This window comes from Opisthorchis viverrini (genome assembly GCF_000715545.1).
Source record: "Opisthorchis viverrini unplaced genomic scaffold opera_v5_342, whole genome shotgun sequence".
In the NCBI taxonomy this organism is placed as follows: Eukaryota; Metazoa; Platyhelminthes; class Trematoda; order Opisthorchiida; family Opisthorchiidae; genus Opisthorchis; species Opisthorchis viverrini.
The window spans coordinates 267,712-291,280 of NW_008752002.1; the positions used below are offsets into that span (position 1 = coordinate 267,712).

At 44.2% G+C, this 23,569-nt stretch overlaps 2 protein-coding genes across 2 annotated transcripts in view; one reads left to right on the plus strand and one right to left on the minus strand.

Annotated features, from left to right (window-relative positions):
• The window catches only part of T265_10209 (hypothetical protein), a gene marked incomplete at both ends in the record, with an annotated part of 71,239 nt that overhangs the window by 38,567 nt on the left and 9,103 nt on the right, over positions 1-23,569 (plus strand). Inside the window, 11 exons of the mRNA XM_009176514.1 lie at positions 48-268; positions 395-480; positions 2,555-2,747; positions 2,868-3,168; positions 5,150-5,292; positions 6,028-6,165; positions 6,912-7,032; positions 8,900-9,084; positions 10,037-10,183; positions 13,895-14,119; positions 17,115-17,272. Coding sequence (XP_009174778.1) covers positions 48-268; positions 395-480; positions 2,555-2,747; positions 2,868-3,168; positions 5,150-5,292; positions 6,028-6,165; positions 6,912-7,032; positions 8,900-9,084; positions 10,037-10,183; positions 13,895-14,119; positions 17,115-17,272 — 1,918 coding nt within the window. The remainder of the gene's footprint in view (positions 1-47; positions 269-394; positions 481-2,554; positions 2,748-2,867; positions 3,169-5,149; positions 5,293-6,027; positions 6,166-6,911; positions 7,033-8,899; positions 9,085-10,036; positions 10,184-13,894; positions 14,120-17,114; positions 17,273-23,569) is intronic.
• T265_10208 (hypothetical protein) lies at positions 3,666-21,952 on the minus strand (the record flags this gene model as incomplete). Its single annotated transcript, XM_009176515.1, has 2 exons — positions 3,666-3,779; positions 21,872-21,952. 2 exons carry the CDS (start codon positions 21,950-21,952, stop codon positions 3,666-3,668), a joined length of 195 nt encoding a protein of 64 aa, XP_009174779.1.

Below are 23,569 nucleotides of genomic sequence, written 5' to 3' on the forward strand. Positions count from 1 at the left end.
ATGTAGCACCCTAATCGTTGTCTTTGTTTTCTTTGTTTACACTCAAGATCTACTTCGCCTTGAGCCTCTCCCAGTTTGCGCGCTTCAGAATAGCCGGTACGAGCTGCTCTATTCTTTCACACACTTCAACCCGATTCAAACTCAGCTATTCCACACACTCTACCACCAAGATGTAAACGTGCTTCTGGGTGCACCGACGGGTTCTGGAAAAACTGTGGCTGCTGAGTTGGCTTTCTTTCGTATGTTTAATCAGACTCCGACGAAAAAAGTAAGCTTCCACTTTGGAAATTCCGGTATGGCGATGTATATTTTCTTTTGTGTCACAATCCTGTCCCTTTTTGCTTTATTCATATATGGATTTGAACATTTGACTCACTATTATTTTTCATTTCAGTGTGTATACATCGCCCCACTGAAGGCACTCGTACGTGAACGGATGGAGGACTGGAGTGTTCGAATTGGTCAAAAGCTAGGAAAGCGGTGTGTTAAATTTCAGTTAAAGTATATTTATACATCAGCGGCATGTGTAGAGATTATCACGAAGGAGGCCGAGGCCTATTTGAAGGCACTCATTTGAGACTCGAACCGGGGTTGTCGAAGTGTTAGTCTTATTCGCTCGGTCGATTCCGTATCATTGTTGTATTTGTCTGCATCGTTAAGGAACCCACCAGTTTTCCGAGACACCGAATTGAATCCATCCGTTTTTTTAAAGAGACATTTTGCTGATACTTGCTGTTCTGAACCAATACCGGTTTTGAGATCCATTGATTGAACTCACAACCTCACGCTCCATCTATAGGGTGGATCCGCTCACTGCTCCAAGCAATATATTTCTTATTTTGTGTACCCTACGGGATAAAACAGACTTTGAACGGTTTTGATTCATCTGAGCTAATCTTGCGCTTAGAAGTGACTGGGTTATATTCGGTTACAAGAATGACAGCCGAGGCTGGAACTCAAGGACATTGCAATGTCTAGAAGCAGAGACTTCGGGTGCAAAAATTATACACATCGGATCGATGAAAGGTCACAGCAACGACGATTTTATTGAACACTTGTTACCTGTATATTGTGCTCCATGTTCCTTATAAAGGTCTTGTTTGGCTCAGTAAACTAGAAACAGCTCCCATTAGTCGGGTGGTGGCATCCTCTCGGACCACAATGTATGCATATCTGTACATTTGCCCGTACATATCCGTACATTTGATGGACCCCACTCTTGCTGGATACGTTTGTGACATCCACGTGGATGATGCTATGTACTAAAAAATTGATGTGAATTTTACGCCTGTAGATAAAAAGATTATTAAAACTGTCGGGACCACTGTCACCGAGCTAACTGTCCGTCAGGTTAACGCTCTCCTTCCGAAGGTAGCTAGCTAATTGGCGGCACTTTTCTAGTAAATGTCTTTGTTTGCATCACCTGAATGTACTTCAAATCATGTGCAATGTCTGTGTGCGACGTTTATCAATATTTTCCGAATATGTCGGACTCCTCGGGCCGCATAATTTTCCTCTCACTATTAGCCTACCCTAACATGATGACAATGGGCCTTTGTATTAATCGTATTTTCAACTCCTCATGGAAATCTCAATAGCAGGAAAGAGAATGGAGTTTATGCAGGTGATCAGTGGTGCGCTGAGGATTTTGCTTCATCGGGATTCGCTTCAGATTCTCCTTGCCTTGGTCTCTTTTGAGATTCGCATCTCACCTCTTCGATATCAACGTTACTTCTTAAATTCTGCTTTCTTCCCTGATGAAGAAGCGTTAAGGTTGTCTTTCACAGGCTTCTGAAATGATGAAATAACCGTCTTTAAAGAATTGAAAGGAGGCCTCCCCATTATGAGGACCACTTTCGAAGTGGTCTTCTATGGGATGACTTTGCCAGTTTGAAGGATTTCTTAAAGTTGGCCCCTTTGTGACGGGCCCCTCTTCACAGGAGGAACCGAAGCCTCAAATTTCGGCTTCCTGTAGAATTCTGTGAATTCATCTTTTGGAAACTTAAAAATTCTACGCGAGTGGAAAATGGTGGCTTTTTATAAATGATGGTATATGTTCGTGGGTTGAAGTACTGCGCTTGATGAAATACTTACGAATATGCAGTCTGGTCTCGCAGTTTTTGGTAACATTCATGATACCTACACGTCCGGTCAGTCTCTCTAATGGGACCCAAGCGTAGTCTCGTTTAGAAGAAACTGACATTTGTCTCAGGAATGTACGTAATTCCCTGGCTAGTCAGATTAAAACTTATCAGAACATGGGACAGTCCAGTGCACGAGTTTCGCATCTCGGTCGTTGCTGAATGAGAAAATCACATCTTTTGAGCATGAACATCTAGACAGGGTATCATCTTGCAATCAAACCTCAATGGAGCCGTAACCATACGATTTTAGCTGAGGGGGGGGGTATGTCTCGTCCGATAGACCTGGTGGGATTGACCACTGTAGGTTTCGTGCGTAGCCTCAGCTACTAACATATTTGGCATTCACTGCCACTCTGATGCTTGCTTGTCTGTACTTCAACTTCTCATTCTTTTTGTGTGCTGCATTTTAGTGTGGTGGAACTTACTGGGGATGTGACACCGGATATCCTACAGTTAATGAAAGCAGACCTCATAGTCACCACTCCAGAGAAATGGGATGGTATATCTCGATCTTGGCAGCAGCGTGCATACGTCCGTCATATTGGTCTGATTGTTATAGACGAGATTCATCTTCTTGGGGAAGAACGTGGACCAGTACTGGAGGTAAGTTTTCATTTTTTTAAGAACATTTTCATCGGTTACGTGATATTGAACCTGACTGAACTGGCTTGCGAAATTCCTATGAAAACTTCCCTGTTATTTACTTGGTTATCCATGTTATAGGTTCTTGTCTCGCGTGCCAACTATATCGCTAGTCAACTTGGCCAAACCGTACGCATCGTCGGGCTGTCCACTGCCCTGTCCAACGCTCCAGACTTGGCCGCTTGGCTTCGTGTGCCTACCACAATGACATCCATAGCGGAAGTGGCGATTGGGCTTAATTGCGGCACCGCGCTCATCGGACGCGGTTTGTTCAATTTTAGACCATCTGTTCGGCCTGTCCCCTTAGAAGTTCATATTCAAGGATTTCCAGGTCGACACTACTGTCCTCGCATGGCTACCATGAACAAACCAATCTATCTCGGTAGGTTGCACATTTTTTGTTTCCAATCAAGGGAGGATAGGTGAATTCTTCCGCTGAGTAAAGTTTCGTCTCCACTTGTGTGCACAGTTGGCTTGAGTTTTGTCGTGTCCGTGTTTGAATTCACACAGTATCCTCCAACCTAGAGCTCCTCAAGAAAGAGAGCACGCTTCCGACGCTTTATGAAACAATATTATTATGGCGATGGTAGTTCGAACCAAGCTGGTGTGTTTCATGCCGGACCATCTTGGTACAACCGAACATGAGTCGATTGGGCCGGGATTCCCTCCATGATCTCAGAATAAAGGGATAGTATGCTGACACCTATTTCTCGAATAAACTGGCGAAATCTTAAATGACAAAGAAAGTTAACTTCCAGCGCGACCACTTAAAATCTATGGTAGTGCGTTGATATTTGAGTATCTCAATTGAAATTTCGTTCTGTAACTGAAACCAGTCTATGTTGAAAGACTGAGAAATGCTGCAAAAATAATTGGTTCTTATTGGGAAGTCTTACGAAACTCAACAACGATCGGAACGCGCGATTTCCCGTCTAATAGCTGAACCCCAGCAAAACCAGCTTCAACAGCCTCTGAATCTTCTGCAATAAGCAGCTGAAAGTGAGATAATCGATGGGGAGATCAATTCAACAACCATAATGGGGTGTTAAATAATCGTCTGAAATGATCAGCACATATCAGTAGCAAATGAGTTTTGCATACAATCGAGAGCAGTCTGTTGTCCAGCTTCTTTCGTGATGCGAACATTAAAAGCCGACAGATGAACTGAGCGTCAGGGTTTGATGAATGATCTTGAAGTACCTACGGTCGTGATGACAATGGGTGGCAGATTTTTCTGTCAGTCCTTAAGTCTGGGCCTACATATTTGTTTCTGGTAACGGGGTGAGGAGTGAGCGAAGGGTGAACATGTGAGAGGAAGGAGGCATCAACAGTAGTCTGTTTTCGCTTACCCTCCCCACTGTATGCATCGAGTAAGGCGACTTGTCTGATGGCTCCACGCGACAATCGATGCGGCATTGGGTAACTTGCCATTGTGAAATTCGTCGTAGCATGTCAGCTGGGATACTGCCATGGCACTCAGGCCTAGACAAGAGGACCACTTGGGTCCTCAACCAAAGCCCAACCGAACGGATTCGGTGGTTAGCGTGAGACTGTCAAAATAATCTACATTTTTAGGAAGCAAACCGCCATAATTTTTCCAACCTTGAATCTACAGTACCAGGAAATTGTGCCAGTTAGACCTATACCCATTGACCAACCTAACATGAGAGGCTCTGTGAGTGTCACACATACACTCCCCAGTATAGGTCAACGGGTTATAGGAATGCACAAAACGTCACATCAATTTTAAGCCGCACTATCTTTTTGACAATGAATATCCTGCCTAAGCACGAGCTAATCACACTGCTGGTCAACCACCCGTGACCGAACAGTTCAACTGCCTGTGAAAATTCGCAAGTTCGAAACTTTCTGAAGTTTCATGCGGTGCGCGCTGCTGATGAATCCCAATACGGATGAAACAGCTGGACGGTGCTTCTCGACTCTTCCGCATACAATATCCCCATTTCTAGAACGAAAACATATGCTTTTCACCAATAGTTTTGCATAAACTTTTTAAATCCAAAACACACTCCAAACAAAAATTCCGCGTTGTTTTAAGATGGAGCTTTCGTACAGTTGGTGTTTTTGTAACCAACTGTCTATTGGTTTATGAAATACATCAGTCTGGACCTACCTACGATACTTGGTCAGTTCTGGATTCGGAAACATCACTTCCCGGTTGTCCGAGTGGATTGTCTTGGAGGCGGAATCTGACTTATTAGGAGCGTCGTCAGCTTCGTTCCCGATGTTCATCTTTGTTATCAAACCTTGAATATCTTTCATACCTTGACCAAATAGACTGATGCATCATGGTTGCTAGCCCATCTTTCATTGTATCTATCGCTTTTCTGTATTCCTGTCAGCTATCAACAGCCATTCACCTAATAAACCAGTTTTGGTGTTTGTGTCCAGTCGGCGTCAAACTCGACTCACGGCACTTGACTTGGTCAGCTACGTTGCTGCTTCGGGAGATACAAGAAAGTGGCTTCATATGGACCCAAATGAGGTTAGTTCATCTGATTTTGAAGTCAGATGACTCTGTTGTACCATGTTTTCGGTTTGACCGATTTTATTGACAACGGCACTGTTTACTACGTCCATTTATTCGATGTAACATGCGTCTTCGGACGCAACTTATACCTGAACTACTGTGTTGTGTTCAAAAACATGCGAGTCCCCTATTTTTCCGGGCATCCCAACAAACGTGAGTGTAGAGGGGATAGATTGCGGTGCATTTATTTGCTGTTGCCAATTTAGCGTAAATTTCCGTAATATGCACTTGTTAAGCCGTTTAAATGAGAACGTTCCATGTGTTTGTGATTCAGAGCAAGGAGTTGTTTTGTTGTTCTGGAGGAACAAAGCTACTTCAAGTAGCGAGCTAGTTAAAAGCATTGGCACTAAAAATGAATATTGATCTGGCGTCAATCTATGTTGATCTATGTAATCTAGCTGTGTTTTCAAGGGAGTTGTAAACTAGGCAGCACACTCTTGATTGTTCGAATAACAAGTGACACGAGAACACGTACGTTGGAAGGCTATGCTTTCTGCCCCATTCCGTTGGTGGGCTACGCCCATCGAAGTGACCATTTGAGTGTGACTATTTTCCACTTACTTTAGGGGTGGTTACTGTAGGGAGGGGCTCTGTGTAAGTCCTACCGCTTTCCTACCGAGTTATCATTCGGTTCTATGTGCCGATCCTTCTGGTCTCATTGAAATTCATGGTGTTTTTTTCTCGTTTCAGATGGATGCAATTTCTGAAACTATTCATGACTCAAACCTGCGGTTAACTTTGTCATTTGGTATCGGGCTACATCATGCAGGGTTACAATCTCGCGATCGTTCAGTCGTTGAAGAACTCTTTGTGAATGAGAAAATCCAGGTATGCTACATTTACCATGGTATTCACCGGATTCCCACTTCTCATGCTCACACTGTAATAGGTGTTCTTACTGTTTTCTTGGACAAGAGTTCGAAGAACTGCAAGTTTCCAAGCGACACAGTTTAGTCAGTAAGTCTGTCGACCAATACTTGACTGCTTCACATAAACCAGCAAAATCATGTCAATTTTACCGATGTGTCTAGAACGGCCTCGTTCGGCACTGAACTGTACTTGGTTGATTTCGGTTAGTCAGATTTATCAAATCTGTTGTAACGAAGCAGCTGCTGAAGGCGAGTGGCATAGCAACCGGGACCAGACGTACACGCTATGACGAGGGAAAGCCCTGATAAATTCAATTAATGTGAAAAGAAAACTCGGTCACAACCGAGGTCCTGTAGCCCATGGTTCAGCGTAGCAGTCAAGAGTTTGATGGAGATGTGTGCTTGGTGTGGTACGCAAGCTTGGTTGGATTGACCATCCAAAGGATGAACAGTCTGGTTGGTGGTGAAATCAATGCAATAAACTGTTCGCTGGCTAATCTCGTTCCTGCTCATTTTGTGTCTTGATGTCGGTTCCGTTTCGCAGTCAATTTGGAGTGTGATAGAATGAGCAATTCCTATCGTTATGCAGTCACTTGACTATGATGTAGATTAACCGGTCACCGCCTGTATTAAGGATCCTTGTTATAATTATTTGGCCGTGCTTTTCCATACCTCTTATGCTTTTGCTGCACATTATGTCTTCAGATACTAATCTCCACCGCTACCCTGGCATGGGGTGTAAATTTTCCAGCGCATTTGGTCATTGTCAAGGGCACAGAGTACTACGATGGACAGACCAAGCGTTACGTGGACTATCCTATCACTGGTAGGTTAGACGGTTTGTGTACACTGAACGTTTACTTTGTGTCCGCACTGCATTGGGGCGAGCCGGGTGGTATTACTAAACACGATCAAACTTTTGAGTGGTAATTAATTTTCCGCTTCACTAGACACACTCGATACTAGGGATTTTTTTAGTACGGAGAGAGGGAAATCCCATACTCAAAAACTCCCCATAAAAACAACAAAAGTAATGCAAAATGTGCATGAACTGAAAAATTTGAAGACTTTCTGAGATGAACTTTAAATGGGCTCTTGAAGAGTTCAAGATTATATGAATTACAGAGGGACAGAATGTGGTGGGGTTCTTGGGAGGAAATAAAGGGGAAGAGTTGGGTCTTGTAGTAATGGTACGGGCATTGGAACGAGACCAGGGACGTTGCTTCTCGATGAGTTAATCTTTACTGACTACTGGCCAATACGTAGGTTTCGACAATGTTCAGTTCTACATCGAGTCGAAACAGGAAGGAATAAAATCAGGGAATTCCACCCGAAGGACGCCATCAGCACTCTAGGGCAGGGCAAATTCGGAATTCAGTAAGCTAAATAATTTCGGTTTGGGTGAACTGTTTGTATGCTCAAACTGGAAAGTCAGTCGTTCTTGATGCGCACGTCAAGTGTACTTAGATGTGTTAGGACTGGGATAATTCTTCAAAAACTGACACCAAAAGGAATGACGCGAGAGGGATAAGGGACGGTAGTAGATCCGATGAAAAGGCTTCCGTCGAGAGTCCAATGCCGAAGGGAGATGGACACTCGGGGGGATTCAGAAGAGTTGTACCGTGCAAATTCTATTGGTTTTTGGCAAGACCGGTTTTTGGAACAGCGCTGGCCTGTGCAGGGTCATCGACTGCTAATAGGTTCTTTAGTTGCTTGTGTCAGCCGGTACTCCGGTTTGATCATCTGCTTTGTTGACAAAAACAATCTTGCTAACTGGCTGGCTTTCTTGCGTCGTGCACTGTTGAATATTTCGGTGGATTGTCGGTAGACTTTGGGCCGAATTCGGACGGTTAGTGGCTGATCGTATTGTCGTCATGTCATACTGTATATTACGTCTCAATCGAATCTCTCTTTCCGAAAAGCTGGTCTATTTGTGAAAGCTGCACTCTTCTGGACACCGGAGGATATATCTATTGGGTTTCTATTTTCTTATCCGGGTCTAACCGTTTTGTGTTGGTTATGTGTCGCCTGGTTTCCGGGTCTCTTCAGGACGAAAAACTACGCGAACTTCGCCTACTCGGTGAGCCCAAAGAAGAGTAAAGGCGGCCGTGGGCTACCGAAGGGTTTTCGGCAACCTTATGTGTAGTGTGTTACGTCTAAACATATCTAAAATCTCGTACCAAATGAAACATTAGGCGGCCTGGTGTAGCATATTCCGTTAAAGCGGACCACCAGAAACGAGACATTCAGCTGGATCTCCCGAAATTCATGTGCGAATGAGAGTATTTGTCACAATCTGTACAGTTTTGGTTCAAATGGAACATAAGGTTGACGGTGACTCGAGGATTGTGCCGCAAGAGGGGTGAAACCGATCTCCGGCTGTCGAATGGTTTTCAGCAACTTTATGAGCATTGCGGTACATGGACTATTATTTTCGAAGTTTTAGATTGTGTGTCCATAATACTATCTTCTCCGCTAATATTACTGCTGATCCAGTTAGCTTGCTGTGGCTGAAGCGGACTTGCCGGACCTTTGTGGAGTGTGTATGATGTAGTTATCTATCGTTTAATTGCGCGTCACATGTTGGTTATTTGAAACGCAGCGTAATAACTCCCTAGCTATTCTCATGATTGGTTGCATCCTGGTGATATTAACGGAGTTTTTTCGCTCTTTTACCTCCTTTCATATCACAGATGTGCTCCAAATGATGGGTCGTGCCGGTAGGCCCCAATTCGACAATCAAGGAAAGGCGGTTATCATGGTTGAAGACAGCAAAAAAGCTTTCTATAAACGATTTTTGTACGAACCTTTCCCAGTGGAGAGTTTCTTACCTCAAGCATTCGCTGATCACCTAAATGCGGAGATAGTGGCGGGTACTGTTAGTACAACCCAGGAAGCATTGGACTACTTGACGTGGACGTTCTTTTTCCGTCGTCTTCTAATTAACCCCAGGTAACGTTATAAAGCAGGCACTTTTTGTCGAGAAACTGTCCAACCGTTTAAGCTGCTTTGGATCATGGGACGGACAATATGTAGTAGATCTTCGGTCGATTTCGCGTTCACCTGGTAGTTCTTTCAAGTTTTTCTCTACATTACCTTTTTAGATAGTACACATATTATTTCCTGAACCTAACTTCACCAAAAATCAGCAATGTCTGGGGTTTTATGAACATTTGTTTCTGTGTAAAATTCTTTTAGGTCACCGCCCCTGACATCCGGGTCACTCTTCCGCGATAGATAATTGTAGTCTGGATACTTTGGCCAATTTCTGTTGTGGTGACTCGCCAAAGCCTGAGGTATGATCAGAGACGCTAGCAGCTGGCATTTTTGAGCCCTGTTGTTGACTGCAAGCAATGTACCATTCAGCTGTAGCACTCTTCCGGTGCCTAGCTGCCATGCCACCCGAAGGAAGCACGAGGGCTGGGATACTGCCAGGTTGCCCAAGCCTAGACAGGGGAAGTCGAGATGCGGAGGTTGGATTCGAACCACGGACCTTCCGGTCAGTAAATTCGCGTTCTTACCACTTGGGCGTCTCGCCCCAAGTAATGTAGAAAGTAAAGTAGTTCGACATAATCTGGCGAAGAGTACACTTCCCTCTCCCCATTTCTTCCATATTTCCTCAAACCTTACCCCTCTCAGACTGAAGTTCTATTTTTCTCTTGGCACATTCATCCCTGTGTGAACAATTCCATATCAAATGCGCTCTTTTTCCATATCTGCACCACAGTTACTACGGTCTGCCAGATTGCCAACCGGAGACAGTCAGTGCGTATTTGTCCGATTTGGTCTTGGGGGCTTGCACCCAATTGGTTCATTCCTCCTGCTTACAGTTTGCTTCTGACCAACCGGGTGATTTTGTCAGTACGGAGCTTGGTCGCTTGGCATCGTTCTACTACCTATCCCACAAGACAGCACGCTTGTTTTCTGAGAAACTTGAGCCCAATTTGACAGTACACGACCTGTTACAAATTTTGGCGGTAAGTTTGAGAGCTGTCTTCTCTAGGATGCGTAGTTTTCGTTCCTCAGCCACACCATATTTATGAATAATGATCTCGTGTTAAACACCACGTGCAATTTAATGTTGTGCATAGGGAAGCTACTTCCTTGTTCTTACTGAGTTCATGTTCAGTACGTTGCTTTGAAAATCATCGGTGGCACGTAATTTGATGATTCGGGATTTGGTTTACATCATCCCCTGATTACCCTGGACCCGAAAGGTTCGTTGACCATCTACATTTCACTAGTTCTGTTCCTTTATTCTGTTTAATCCATTTATCTTCCTGGAATGCTGCGGGATGGCCCAGTGGTTGGAATGCGAATTTACTGACCGGGAGGTCCGTGGTTCGGCTCCAACCTCCGTCTGGGGACTTTCCATGTCTAGGCTTGGGGAGCCTGGTAGTATCCCAGCTATCGTGCTTCCTTCTGGTGGCATGACAGTTAATCCCCGAAACGGTGCTGAACGATTTTTCAAATATTGCGTCCCAGTTAGTCTTTCTGCTGTTTGATTGGTCGATAGAATACTTGTTTTTCATTATTTTCCTTTCTTGGATTCAATTGCTCCGTTTGCCGTTTCTGTTGTCTTTGCTTTCAATTGGTTCGTGAGACACTTTTTCACTTGACGCAGCTTTTACTTGTTCTGATTTACTGACTCATTTTCGGCTTTTGGGTGGGTTAATTATGATCAATACTTTTATCCGGAGTTTTGTTTCCCCTTAATGGGTGCTGCGAAGTTCCCTGTACTCGAAGGGCTGGTAGGCTAAGTCGACTTCAGTGTGTGTTAATGGTTTTGTCGGTCGAGTACCACACCTTCGTAAATTCATATTGGTTCTTGCTTGAGCCAGTGTGCGAGCACTCTGACGCTTCTTCGTATTTAAGAGATGGCGACGCAGCTGTCCGGAAAGAGTCGAATTACTGACTTCCTTGCTGGACTCCACTTCAAATGTGAGCTGTACCATTCTGAAGTTTCCGTGGCATGTGGACTAGGAACGTTAGTGTTAATTCAGTGTAATCATTAATTCATTATGGTATGCCATACCGTCCTTTCTGTTGATTCGGGACTTTTGTTGATTGACAACAAAGTTCCCTTCTTTGAAGGTGAAGTTTACCGGGTAAAACGGTGTCGCCATATACCGAAAAGATACTGATCGTTCGAAAATTTCTACTGGTAAAACTACACATATCTCATCATAGAATATGAAAGCTCCCAATAGAATACCGTCCCCCAATGAGAGTCTTTTTTGGGAAGTTAACTTCTACTGACTGAGTGAATTTCATTGACATGTATGAGTGAGTGTGTGACATGTGAGTTACTCTGTGCTACTGTCGAGTTCGATTTGTTGGGCCTTGTAGAGTTTGTGGTCTTGATAATTAGTTTTTACTAACGGGAGGTCAACTAAACTCCTGTCTTAAACTGCTGTGACAATACAATTCGACGTATACCTATGAGTGGTCTATGCTTGGAATAAATTTAGGACTGGTTGTTCTCATCTTGTTTTCTTATTATTTCCTCAGTTGTTGCATCAAAAGATTCCCCCCCCCCCAGACAGGTAGCGAGGGGTTTTCGCATTTAAACAGCACAAATAACATCTCATTATCACGCTATGATAGCTGATATTGTTGGCAGGAAGTAGTGTTGATCTGGAAATATTTGAAATGTCGAGAATAACGAAAAGGATGAACTGACGGGGCGAATGATCAAATAGGTTCACTCGTTCGGCTACTGAAACATCGGGAGTAGTTCGTAGTCCGTTCAATACATCCATATTGGAATGGTTCCAAAGCACGGGCTCCACGCTTTCACGATGTCTTTCGACAATTTAAGGTGCATTTCACCAAATATTCACAAAGATGACGAATATCTAGTAGCTGGAGTCATTTTCTACTACATTCCGTGATTCATCTGCAACACAATTCTTAACATTACCACAGTTTTACCGACCTTCCTGCCGAGGTTAATGTTACCCATGTTACTGGCATGCGGTCCAATGGGTTCTTCACTAATTGTTTAGGTTAAGTTAAGCCATGAAGTACGCAGCACTCTGCTGTTCCAGTAGCGTAGGCCTCACTGTTTTTCAGGCAGCCAAGCATTGACAAATTCCGCTTAATTTCCAACGGTGCTCGTTCTATTCAGGTATCCCTGTGTCGCTGCCCACAGCTCGGGAACCACATCATTCCCAGATTCAGACAACGTCACTATTAGGCACGATTACGTCGATTTTTCGTTCTCTGCATTTATTGCAGATGATTTGCTGATTCTTCTTATTTTCACTTTACACTAATCTAAGCTCGAATCTACGTCATAGTAAGCCGAGTGCCTTTCAAGAACATTTTCTTTCTAATCGTCTGACTGATTACCTTCCTGCTTCCAGACTCCTGAATTATTCTGGTAGTATTATATTCTGAATTTTCGCCTTCTACTTTTGGTGAAATTTTCTACTGTTGAATAAAACTCCACTTTATTTTTTGGAAAAATTGGCAACAAGGACGTTTTATGATAGACTATTAACGTCTCAGCTGGGGAATAATTAGTCAGTTGATGGACACCGTTTTATATTGTTAGTCTACTTGCGCCACTGTGTGTCTGATGCTGCGACCTTTTCTCGTGTTCTATTTGGGAAGAATGAGAATGCAGATGGCCACATACGATTAACGCTAGTTTTGTTGCCCGTAATGAAGTCATTTGGCAGTCTGCCACAAAGGACGTGCATAATATATGATGACAAATACGCCAACTCCCTCAGTAGATTTCGTTTCCGAGCTAGTCAAATGCTGGAACCGTAAATTTTTAAGATGCAGCAGCGGCGTGTAACTGTATTCACTCCTCCAATCTACATATTCGTAACTCCGAAGAGGTGAGCGCACCCAAGCTTCAGAACCCGTCTTGCACCGCAGGGTTGTGATTCAGAACCTACTACGTAGTTTGAGGTGTGTCTTACCTACGATTCCCGATGAGAGTTGAAGGGCTACACATCACTTCAACCCTCCGGCATCGAGTACTTTAACTCTTGACGAAAATATCCCAATGGTTGAACAGTATCGGGTAATTTCTACAAAGAGTTATGAAGCACCAGTCTTTTTCGATGGAGACTGATGTTATTGCTTGTGAAATGGATAGGCCTCTTGATTCGCAACTGACATGGATTTCGACATATGGTTTCATTCCTTAATGCATCCACCGACTGTACTACTTGTATCTTTAGTGCTTACTATCTGTGCACTAGAGCTCTTCCTATGCTTTTAGAATCTCAGTATTTTTAAGCCCTTATGATGTGTACAGCTGGGTTGATATGGGTGGCTTTGTTGGCGTCATAATGGAATCCGTCGATCAGGGAATGCTGAAGCTCCGCTGAACATTACACATCCAATCCCTCGTGTTGGGATCAACTGTGATGCTATAGGACGTCCAAGTCAAGCTCGAATTATACAACTTCAGTGTACACTATCTCAGCTGACTGCTGCATCCTTCACGTCCCCATTACTTCTGTCGGTTGACCTATACTAGTTTAGAACTCTTCCATACATGTTTTTCCCTCATTCTCAGACAACCATAACCTCAATCGTGACTCGCCAGCATTGATAGACTTCTCTTCATGCACTGATTTCCGTTGCTAATTTGGCGTTATTTCCTCTTCTCCGCTGTCAACCTCAACAGTTAAATTCAGTCAAGCACCCCTTCTCATGCCTTTTAGAATGCCAACGAGTACGCACTTTTACCGGTTCGTCATAACGAAGACGAAATGAATCGTCAGTTGGCAGGGGTCTTGCCGTTGAAACCAATCGGTTCTTTTGAATGTCCTCACACTAAGGCACATTTATTGCTTCAAGCACACTTTACGCGACTCGCGGAGTTGCCAGTTGCAGACTACGTGACCGATACAAGGTCTGTATTGGATCAGGCATCTCGGATTCTGCAGGTTTGTGGAGTTTTATGCGTACTTGATTTCCCTTCCGATTGTTCTCTCATTTGTATCATGTCTCATTGAATTTCTTACCCAAAATTTCTACCGTTAACGGACCACCTGGAACTCATTTTTCTTTGCTGCTCTAAACTGGACATTCGTTTGCCATCGAAGGTTTCCTGCACATTTCTCCCTCGATGACTTTCTTAGTCAGCGTTGCCTGATCTTAATCTTCACCTTGTATTGGTGCTGGGGAGCGGGGACAGATTAGTGCACCTCGACGATGATGCCCGTATTCAAAGACGGTGCACGGACACCGGGAAAACCACCAGGACATTAGACTAGCGAAAACGGCTTCCAAGTTGCTACCCGGCATTATTTCACACAGGTTAATCTATCGTTACGGGAGTCAGATTCCCGAGATCGAAGCTAGATTTGCTTCGAGCATGGCTTCGGTTTGCCAGAAGTGTGGGAAAATTTACCCCTTCTTCCGATGACCACTAACGGACGTTTTTCATCTGAGTTCAACTTTTGACAGCGTCAACCCCCCGAAACTATAACAGTTTCTTGCATTGAAAAGTATCCCTTTCAAATTCCTGTTCCATACTCAGGGACGGCTTCTTACGGCAAACCCTCTCCTAGGTTCACCTCATCCAGTGGTTTCAGACAAATATGCCCTCTGTCGCTCTTTCTCTTCAACTTCGCAATCGATGTGCGGTTTGAGCTTCTTTCCCCCCCCGAAACTATAACAGTTTCTTGCATTGAAAAGTATCCCTTTCAAATTCCTGTTCCATACTCAGGGACGGCTTCTTACGGCAAACCCTCTCCTAGGTTCACCTCATCCAGTGGTTTCAGACAAATATGCCCTCTGTCGCTCTTTCTCTTCAACTTCGCAATCGATGTGCGGTTTGAGTCTTCTTTACCGGCCTCTAACAAATCAGGTATCATAGTGCTCTCGAGATATTCGCTCACAGTATGCTAACCCTATCGCTGTTCTTGGTTCAAACCCTTTAGAGGTGCATACCATTTCAACTAGCCTAAACAGTTCTGCCGCAAGGTTCAGCATGTGTTTTACACCTGGAAATATAAGGTGTTGCCACAAGACTGTGTGGGACCAAATCCTAAACTCAAGCCTCCAGATGACTCGTGATGGTTAGATTACTAGTTTAGTTTGACTCCGGCTAGCCGCATAAACCCCGGCGGACTGGCTAGACACGAGATCACTTCCTGAATCGGGAAGGTTATCGCAGCCTATGCCAACCCCCGACTTTTGTGGCTGACATGGGTAGGGCATATGCGCCCTGTCCCACCTTATGGGCTAGAAGAGTGTTCTCTGTGTGTTGATCTTCGAAGACTTCGTGTATTTGACAATCTCTGCCACCAAAACATCGGGCGGGAATGTCAGCTCAGTAGTACTGAGGTTCACTGGGCGGTTTTCACGCACGGTTCCTCTCCTCAGTAGGTCAGCTGGTCACACTGGCGAGATCATGTACTTCGTATTCCAGAAAACTATTTGCCTCGCAGAGCCTTCTTTCCACAGTCACGTATCCGATTGAGATGGTTCACGGATGGTTGGTCCATGACTTGGCAACGAAGCATAAACGTTTCTACCAGTCAGCACAGTTACGCTGCTACTTCTGTCTCGCCGAATGAATACTTTGAGATGAAACAAACCAACGTTTGGTGACAGATACGGCTACGTCACGCGGTCACTCGCGATCGTGTTCCACGGCCATTACGCCCACTTCGTGACTTTCTCACTCCTTGCTATACCTGCTAAACAGAACAATCTAGTCTCAGTGAACTGAATAAGCAACATATGGTTGTCATTCCCCCTGACCTTGGTGAACCAGACTGTAATATCTGGGGTCAGTGTACTTTAGCACATGGTTTATAGTTTAGTGTCTGTACTGAACCGACCAGTCACCATCGTTATCAATCAACATTATTTTAATTAGTCGGACAAATCTCCAACCAACGTTTTGGTCGTAGCGCTTTGTATGAACTTAGCATATCATCGATAGTGCATTAGGATGATGCGTCACATCACTATTCCCTCCAGAATTTGACAGATTATCGCCTCTGTGCTTGCGCACTTCTGATCGAAAGTGCGGCCTCGACTTATTAGTCTTCTTGTTAAAGATCTAATGTATCCTGGATGTGACCGTCATTACTAGTTAAAGGTGATCCACTGGGTGTAAGTCTTTTCATGAAATAAAGAGAGATGTCGGAAGACGACGGCTTCTAGTCATCCTCGGTGCATTGACTAAACCGTTGTTGGGGTCTTGGGATTCATCTCCCGTTGTAATGCATCTCTTTGTACGTCTTATCTCAGCGCAGTATGTGGTCGCTTGTGTACCCAAATTTGTCACCATCTTGACCTTCGTTCGCAGAGACGACTGCAAGTTGGTCGCCCATTTTAGCTGCAATTTTGTGTTCATAGAGTCGGGTAGAAATCTCCCCTCCTCTTTGTCCCACGTAGGGCTTATCTCAGTCGTTGCATTGAATCTTGTATGTGACATTCGTCCTTATCAGCGTATCCAGTGTCCCTCCAGTTTTCTACAGTCCTCTCCGCAGAGTTTTCGTAGATTTGTAGATCACCGTAATAGTATCATGGTCTTTCACAAATGCTCTTGATGTACTATAGAAACGGGTTTTCTTATGGTTTGCCAAGTGGAATTTCTCAGATATCCACTTTTTTGAAAAGCGGTGTACATGCGTTTCTCTAGTTTGAGACGCATTGGCTATCAAATCGGTTGATTTCAGATACGTTTTCAAAAGTATACAAACCCAAGTAGGGAGGGGGAAGTGCCCGCTCAACTATGCACGAGTGATGTCTCCTAAAAACATTAGTCGAGCTCTATGAGCCGACAGGCGATCACCTAATAGACCACCAAGAATACTATTTGATTGGGAACAGATTTCCTCATCGGATTCTTTTCAGTGGTACTTTATAACATGATTATTACCAAGTTCCCACCTTCTTTTGTGCCTTTGTTTCTCTTTCCAGGCTATGCTTGATGCGTGTGCACAATGCGGCTGGCTCATGAGCAGTTTAAATTGCTTGCTTCTCATGCAGATGGTTACTCAAGGGATTTGGGTTGAAGATGTGGGAAGCAGTCTCCTACAGCTGCCGGGAATCCATCCATCAAACTTGACGTTGTTCCAGTACGTTTGTATCCTACATAACATAAGCGTGATAGTCATCATCTTGGATTGGTGCACTTTTCTGTTGTTGTGATCATCTGACGCTAGAGGCGAACTAACTGGTGTTGGTTTTACCACTTTTCATCAAACCTCATTCCCGGAGTTCCAAGCTAGTAATTAATTAGCTCATATTTCGGAACATAAACACCCTCACCAATTGGTTTCTGAAGGCAGCCATCTACACTCCTAAGTGTTCTCAACGCACTTAACTGTGAGCAAATTTGTTCTGCTAGCATATCGCTTGAATGGGTTGGAGTTAATTATATTCAAGACACTTGGTTTCTCCTCTCTTCGCAGCAGTGTATTCCATGTGCTGCAAAAACTTCTCATGGGTGGCAAATCGAAAGGTTGTTTTATTACTGTTTTACAAATGTAACCCATACGGTAGGGTAGTCGTACAAAGGCATGGAATGGTTCTTCCATGCTTAATTCAAGGACGCCTCAAAGAATACTCGGAAGGACACAATGCATGTCATTTCTACTGCTGATTTGCACAGACACGTGGGCAAAAATAAGCGAAAAATTCTAGTACCTTATGTACATGTACAACTATCAAAGCCCGAAGTCTCCATTCTTTTACTAGACATCCAAGCTATCCAGAAACTAACGGTGGATGAATATAGCCAATCAAGGTACGATGGAAATGAGATAGTAGCTGGGGGGTCACTGTACCAACTCACGATCACGATACGCAAACGAATTCAATGGCTGTTGGCAGGCAAAATGTTTTCTTCCACTTCCAAACTTGAAGAATGCTTTAATTAATCTATTCGGACTTCTCTTCGTGTTTTGGTATTGATCAGCATCGTTTCGATCAACGCATGCAGGCCTTCGCCGAATTAGCAAATGAAACCTAACGTCTTCGTCGTAGTGGGTTCACAAACTAGCAGTTTCCACCAAAACGTACGATAGTGTTTAGTTACGGCGTGTGTGCTTGATATCGTGGAAAATAAGTCCGCCCTGTACAACAGCTGATGATGAATTGAAGTGATTGAAGACGAGATAAGGACGGAAGTTGCGGACGAAGCTTGTTTTTGTTTTTCGTTATTGTTTCGTTTTGGTTATTGTCCAGTTTGGCTAATACATCGCAAATTTATGTGAATCCAGTGAACCACGTGCACCTGTGTATACATTCATGTGCACTAATGTAAAAGGGGGAGAAAGGTTAGACAGGTCAATATGGCACGGAGTCAAGTGGATTAAGTCACGGGAACGCAACAGATATTGGGCTAGCACAAGTTCAAAGGTTGCATAAGTTTCTTTTGTAAACCGATGTTACTGAGCGAGATCGTTGGTTCATATCCAACCTACAGAAACAGACAACTCGCATATCCACTGAATTAATTTTACAAATATTGCGATAAGACACCTAGCTCACACTTCATGGTCTTTGGGTCAGTATCCTTTCTCTTGTGCGAAGAGCTACCTGGAAGCACAATGACTGAAATGACACTAGAACTTGAAACCCAACAACCTACATCCAGCTTGATGAACGGAGAAGCCATTCTTCTTAACCAACCGAGAACTCTATGAACAAAGCTGTTCGCTGCTGAATAGCTTTCTTCCACCGTACTAGAACGCCGAAACCAATTCTTGTAAATTTTTAATTTCACAGCCCAGCCCTCCCAATTCGAGTGCTGACTATTCCTGAGAAATAGTTACCTAGGCCCTCATTTCATTGAAACGCGTCGACCCACTCAATCCGCACTGACGATTTCATTTCAACGCTTGCAATCCGATTGCCAATTTCGGCAAACAGACCAACAACCGAACTCAAAACCGATATTGTGAAATTTTGTGCAAAACTACTTGGCGAAATTGTGAACAAATTTGTCCACATACGTATGTCAGAAGATATATTGCAATATCTGGAATATCGTGCCAACTGAATCATGAGGCGGCCTGTGTGCAGCACATTCAGTTGGAGGACATCATAAACGAGAGATTCAATTGAGTCTCCCGTGAAAATCAAATTGATTTGCAAATGAGCGTATTTCTCGAAAACAGTCCAATTTGGGTGCAAGTAGATCATAAGGGTGACGGAAACTCGGGGACTATGCCTACCTGATGAGCTCCAAGAAGGGCGAAACCGGTTGTGGGCTGTCGAAGAGTTTTCAGCAACCTTGTGGGTAGTTTCCTTTATGTCAGAATACTTTTCTGCATTTTGAATTGAACGAAATGCACTCATATCGATGCTCCGTAACGATAAATAAATGCCGCGAACTTTCATCCGTTCATCCGGTACCGAACTAGCTCGTTGCTACCGTTTTCTATCGGAGCGTCCGTCAAACAGTCGATTCTTCAAAGTATCCGATATTATCACATGTTACAGAGCCGTTCATTTCTGGCAGTTACTGCTCTAGTAACTTCTTCAGGTTCACCTTAGTCACTCGATGGTTAACTCGGTTTTGGTCTACACTGAGCGGTTTATTGGCCACCATCGTGGATGGCCCAAGTGGTAAGAGCGCGAATTTACTGACCGGAAGGTCCGTGGTTCGAATCCAACCTCCGCCTCTCGACTTCCCCTGTCTAGGCTTGGGCAACCTGGCAGTATCATAGCCTCCGTACTTCCTTCGGGTAGCATGGCAGCTAGGCACCGGAAGGGTGCTACAGCTGAACGCATCGTGGAAAATGTCACTGATTGCACACGTGATACACACATTGGTGGCACGACCAACACATCGCAGACATTCGGTTTACCCGACGGTCGTGGTGGACTTTTTCAGGACTTTGTTCTAACATCATAACTATGATTATGTCGATCTAACAGGCTGCTCGTTCATCTCACAACCCTGTTTTTATGTGCCTGCGAGTGTGTCCAGCGGATGCACGCCAGCCATCTAAATGACAGGAAAATGGTGCAGACGATTTTCCAGATTCATAAACGACGGTTATTACTGATCAGAATCAGAACACGGTGTGTCTACAGGTTTGTGCAAATGTGAGAAATAGGTCACCTGAATCCTCATAATGATCTTCTTGCGAATTTGACAAGCAGAGCGTAACCAAATTTCGCTGCATGTGGCTGTCGTCAGCTGACTTGGCGGTGTTTTCTACTGCTCTTCGGTGATAGAACCCAGAGGTACTGGTTTAAATCGGGACGAGTTTATATATGTGTGTGCAAATTGTGACGAAGGTGCCCATGAAACGGTGCACCGTTTTAACCACAAACTTGACGCAGACCAGTCGACTACAGGATCAACAGTTGTTAGACCGAAAAATCCAGAGGAACGAGACGTTTCCAACTTCTAAACTCCAATAATCTTCAGAAATAGACTCTAATGGATAGGCTATTTTTCCTTCTTCCATTTGGGTGGATTCTTCTGCCTAAACGGTAGCCAAACGAAAAAACCGCTCTCAGGGCATAAGACGACCAGGCGCCGAAGTTTGAGGACGCCCACCTACCCACATGATGTGGACTTTGGCCTTTATCTGTCTTCACTTCCTTCATCGGTACTGCACACCACGTGGCGCACATATTCAGTGCAACATACCAGTCCTCGTGTATATATGGCGAGATGGCTCAGTGGTTAGAGCGCGAATTTACTGACCGAAAGGTTCGTGGTTCGAAACCGACCTCTGCATCCCGACTTTTTCTGTCTAGGCTTGGGTAAATTGACAGTATCTCAGCTCATGTGCTTCCTTCGGGTAGCATGGCGTAACATGGTGTACCGATTTCTGCTATCTTGGCTTCACAATATACAAAGGCATGATACTTGATAGTTAAGTGACTACACAAATGGCAAGAGTTAGCACGGCTTGAGAAACGCGTCAAGAACAACCATCAGTTGCTTGCAAATAACAGGACTGAAGTCTATCGGGTTATCATACTTTCTTCACGGCAACTAGATTCAGACGCTTTACAGACAACGAATTCGGGTTCTCCACTGATTTCACCTGCACTGTCTACACATCATCCCTCGGAACGAATCCCGAACACCGAAGTCTTTCAAAGAGCAAACACTGTTGGAATTGAATGTAGTATAATGCGAAATCATCTACGCCGGGGAGGCCACTTAGAACGAATGGCTCAAAGTTAAATCCCAAGACAAATTATCTACGGCCAGCTGCAGAGTGGATTTCGAAACCAAAGGCGCCTTAAATTTCGCTACTGGGACAGCCAAGTACTGCCTAGGTGTTTACGGGTTTAGAGCCTGCTGCAGTTTCGTAAGCTGCCTCCAAATAAGGATGAAACAGCTGTACTGTTTTCAGGAAAGTTTTGAGAAACTGTAACTGTCCAGAGAATATCTGGCACTCGACATTACAGCCTACAGGACGACTATCGAAGCAGGCGTGAGAAGCTTTGAGAAGTGGTGCGCCTCAGTGCTACAAAACAAGCGAGCTCATTCACTGTGGTACGCATGGGCCCCATGGTACAGTCAAAACGATGGAAGTTAGAGGCCACACTTCTGCGTAAATCGAACCGCATACGCGTTCTCAGGTAATGTTTCCGCAACTGATACTGACTTTCCTGTTATGCTGTTGTAGCTGTGTGATTGAGTCACAAATGGTGAAGATATCATTAACTTGACTCGCATGAAGTGTGCTGTTTCAAATCACCTCCAATTCAGATTGCTTCCCAAAAAGGCCCCGATGAGCTTCCCATTGTGGATCCATCAATCCGTTTGTAGTATCGACCATTGAACACAACTGTGACGTTGACGGTTACAACTTTAGTAGCAAGTTCGGCTCAATAACCGGTCGGTTGAGACCCAAACCATGCATGTTAGCAAGATCAATGATGAACTGGGTAACTTCAGGTATTGGAATGTCCGTAAGATGCCACTGGGCACCATTAACTTATTTTAGGTATTCATCCCTGAAATTTAGTCCATAGATTGTATTGTATTCCTCAGACAGCGCACCGCGAGTTTCAAACTGGGTGGTTTTTAAATATGTACCAACCGGTATGCAAGCAAACGTTAAGAGTAGTTGATCGTGGATGGTACTCGTTCGCATTGAACAACCGGTTCCATGAACCTTTGGCAACCCATGGACACTTAAAGTGTTTGGTCCCTTCGGTACTGGGTGTTGTTTGATCTGGCAGGTTTCTGAGCCGTGAATTTTTCACCGATCACGACCGGCACGATCCAGATTACTATCGATCGCAGGGGCGATTGAAATCCGACTGCTGGATCCACATGAAACTTGTGCAACCTCTGAACTTGAACTGGCCTGCGAAAAATCTGGTCCCACAAGCCTGTTTGACATTGACGCCACTTACCTGATTCCGTGACCCACTGACCTACCCCTCATTCAACCTCCCTTTGATTTCTCTTTCTCTGAAGTGCGTTTTCCCCCCGATTCCACGTGATTTCTGATACCGTATAAAGTCGTGATATATTAGCCAAGAGAAAGAATCACAAAAATCAAGCTTTGTTCGCTACCTTTATTGTTCATATGGCAATTTTTCAATAATTTCGCTTTACTACTTTAGTTTTCAAAATTGTTTATCTGATTAGGTTCATGTAGAAACTGCATTCGGTGGTTGGGAATCACTGCTTCGGAGACCTGGCCATCAGAAAAGATGCCGACGTCCCCATTAAGCTTCTGTTATTGCAAGCTGCTTGTAGACCATTTGGATAGACGGACACTGTGTGACAACAGTGGTTCGATATTTATGAGGTAGATTCTCCTACTTTGTCTTCCACCAACTGTCGGAATCCAGAAATCTTGGCTGAAGTGATTTCAACCGTTTCAACCGCCCTGAGTCTCAACAGCAGTCAGATTGATTCGATTTTCTGATTATCATCCAGGATAAAACATGAGGCAGTCTTTGTGTAACACATTAAGTGGTAGATTTTGCTAACCCGGCGTTCAACTGTCATTCAGTTAAGTCACCCGTTAGCATCCAGCTAGTTTGCAAATGGGCAAATAATTCTACTAATGTACAATGTGACTTTCAAGTAGGAAACGAGGTGGGCGGAAACTCGGGAAAGATGCTCACTTGGTGAGCCTGAAGAAAGTTGAAACCGGTAGATCTGTCTACAATTGAGTGTAGATCAGGTGGCAGTTAATCTGCTTACCGAGCTTGGCAATTTGCTTGTAGATGTTTCGTCACCAATCGTGGAACATCATCAGTCTGCCGAGGATTTTTGCCAGTCTCATTAGAAATGTTGCATCAAGAAGTTAACTGCTGTTCAGCCTACTCGGCAGGTTTCGAAACCCGTCCTGCTGGCCTCCTGATTTTCATGAACAGATGGGTATCTTTTTTATGCGTACACCTGAAGTGTAGTTTACCAACCTATGTCCCACGAA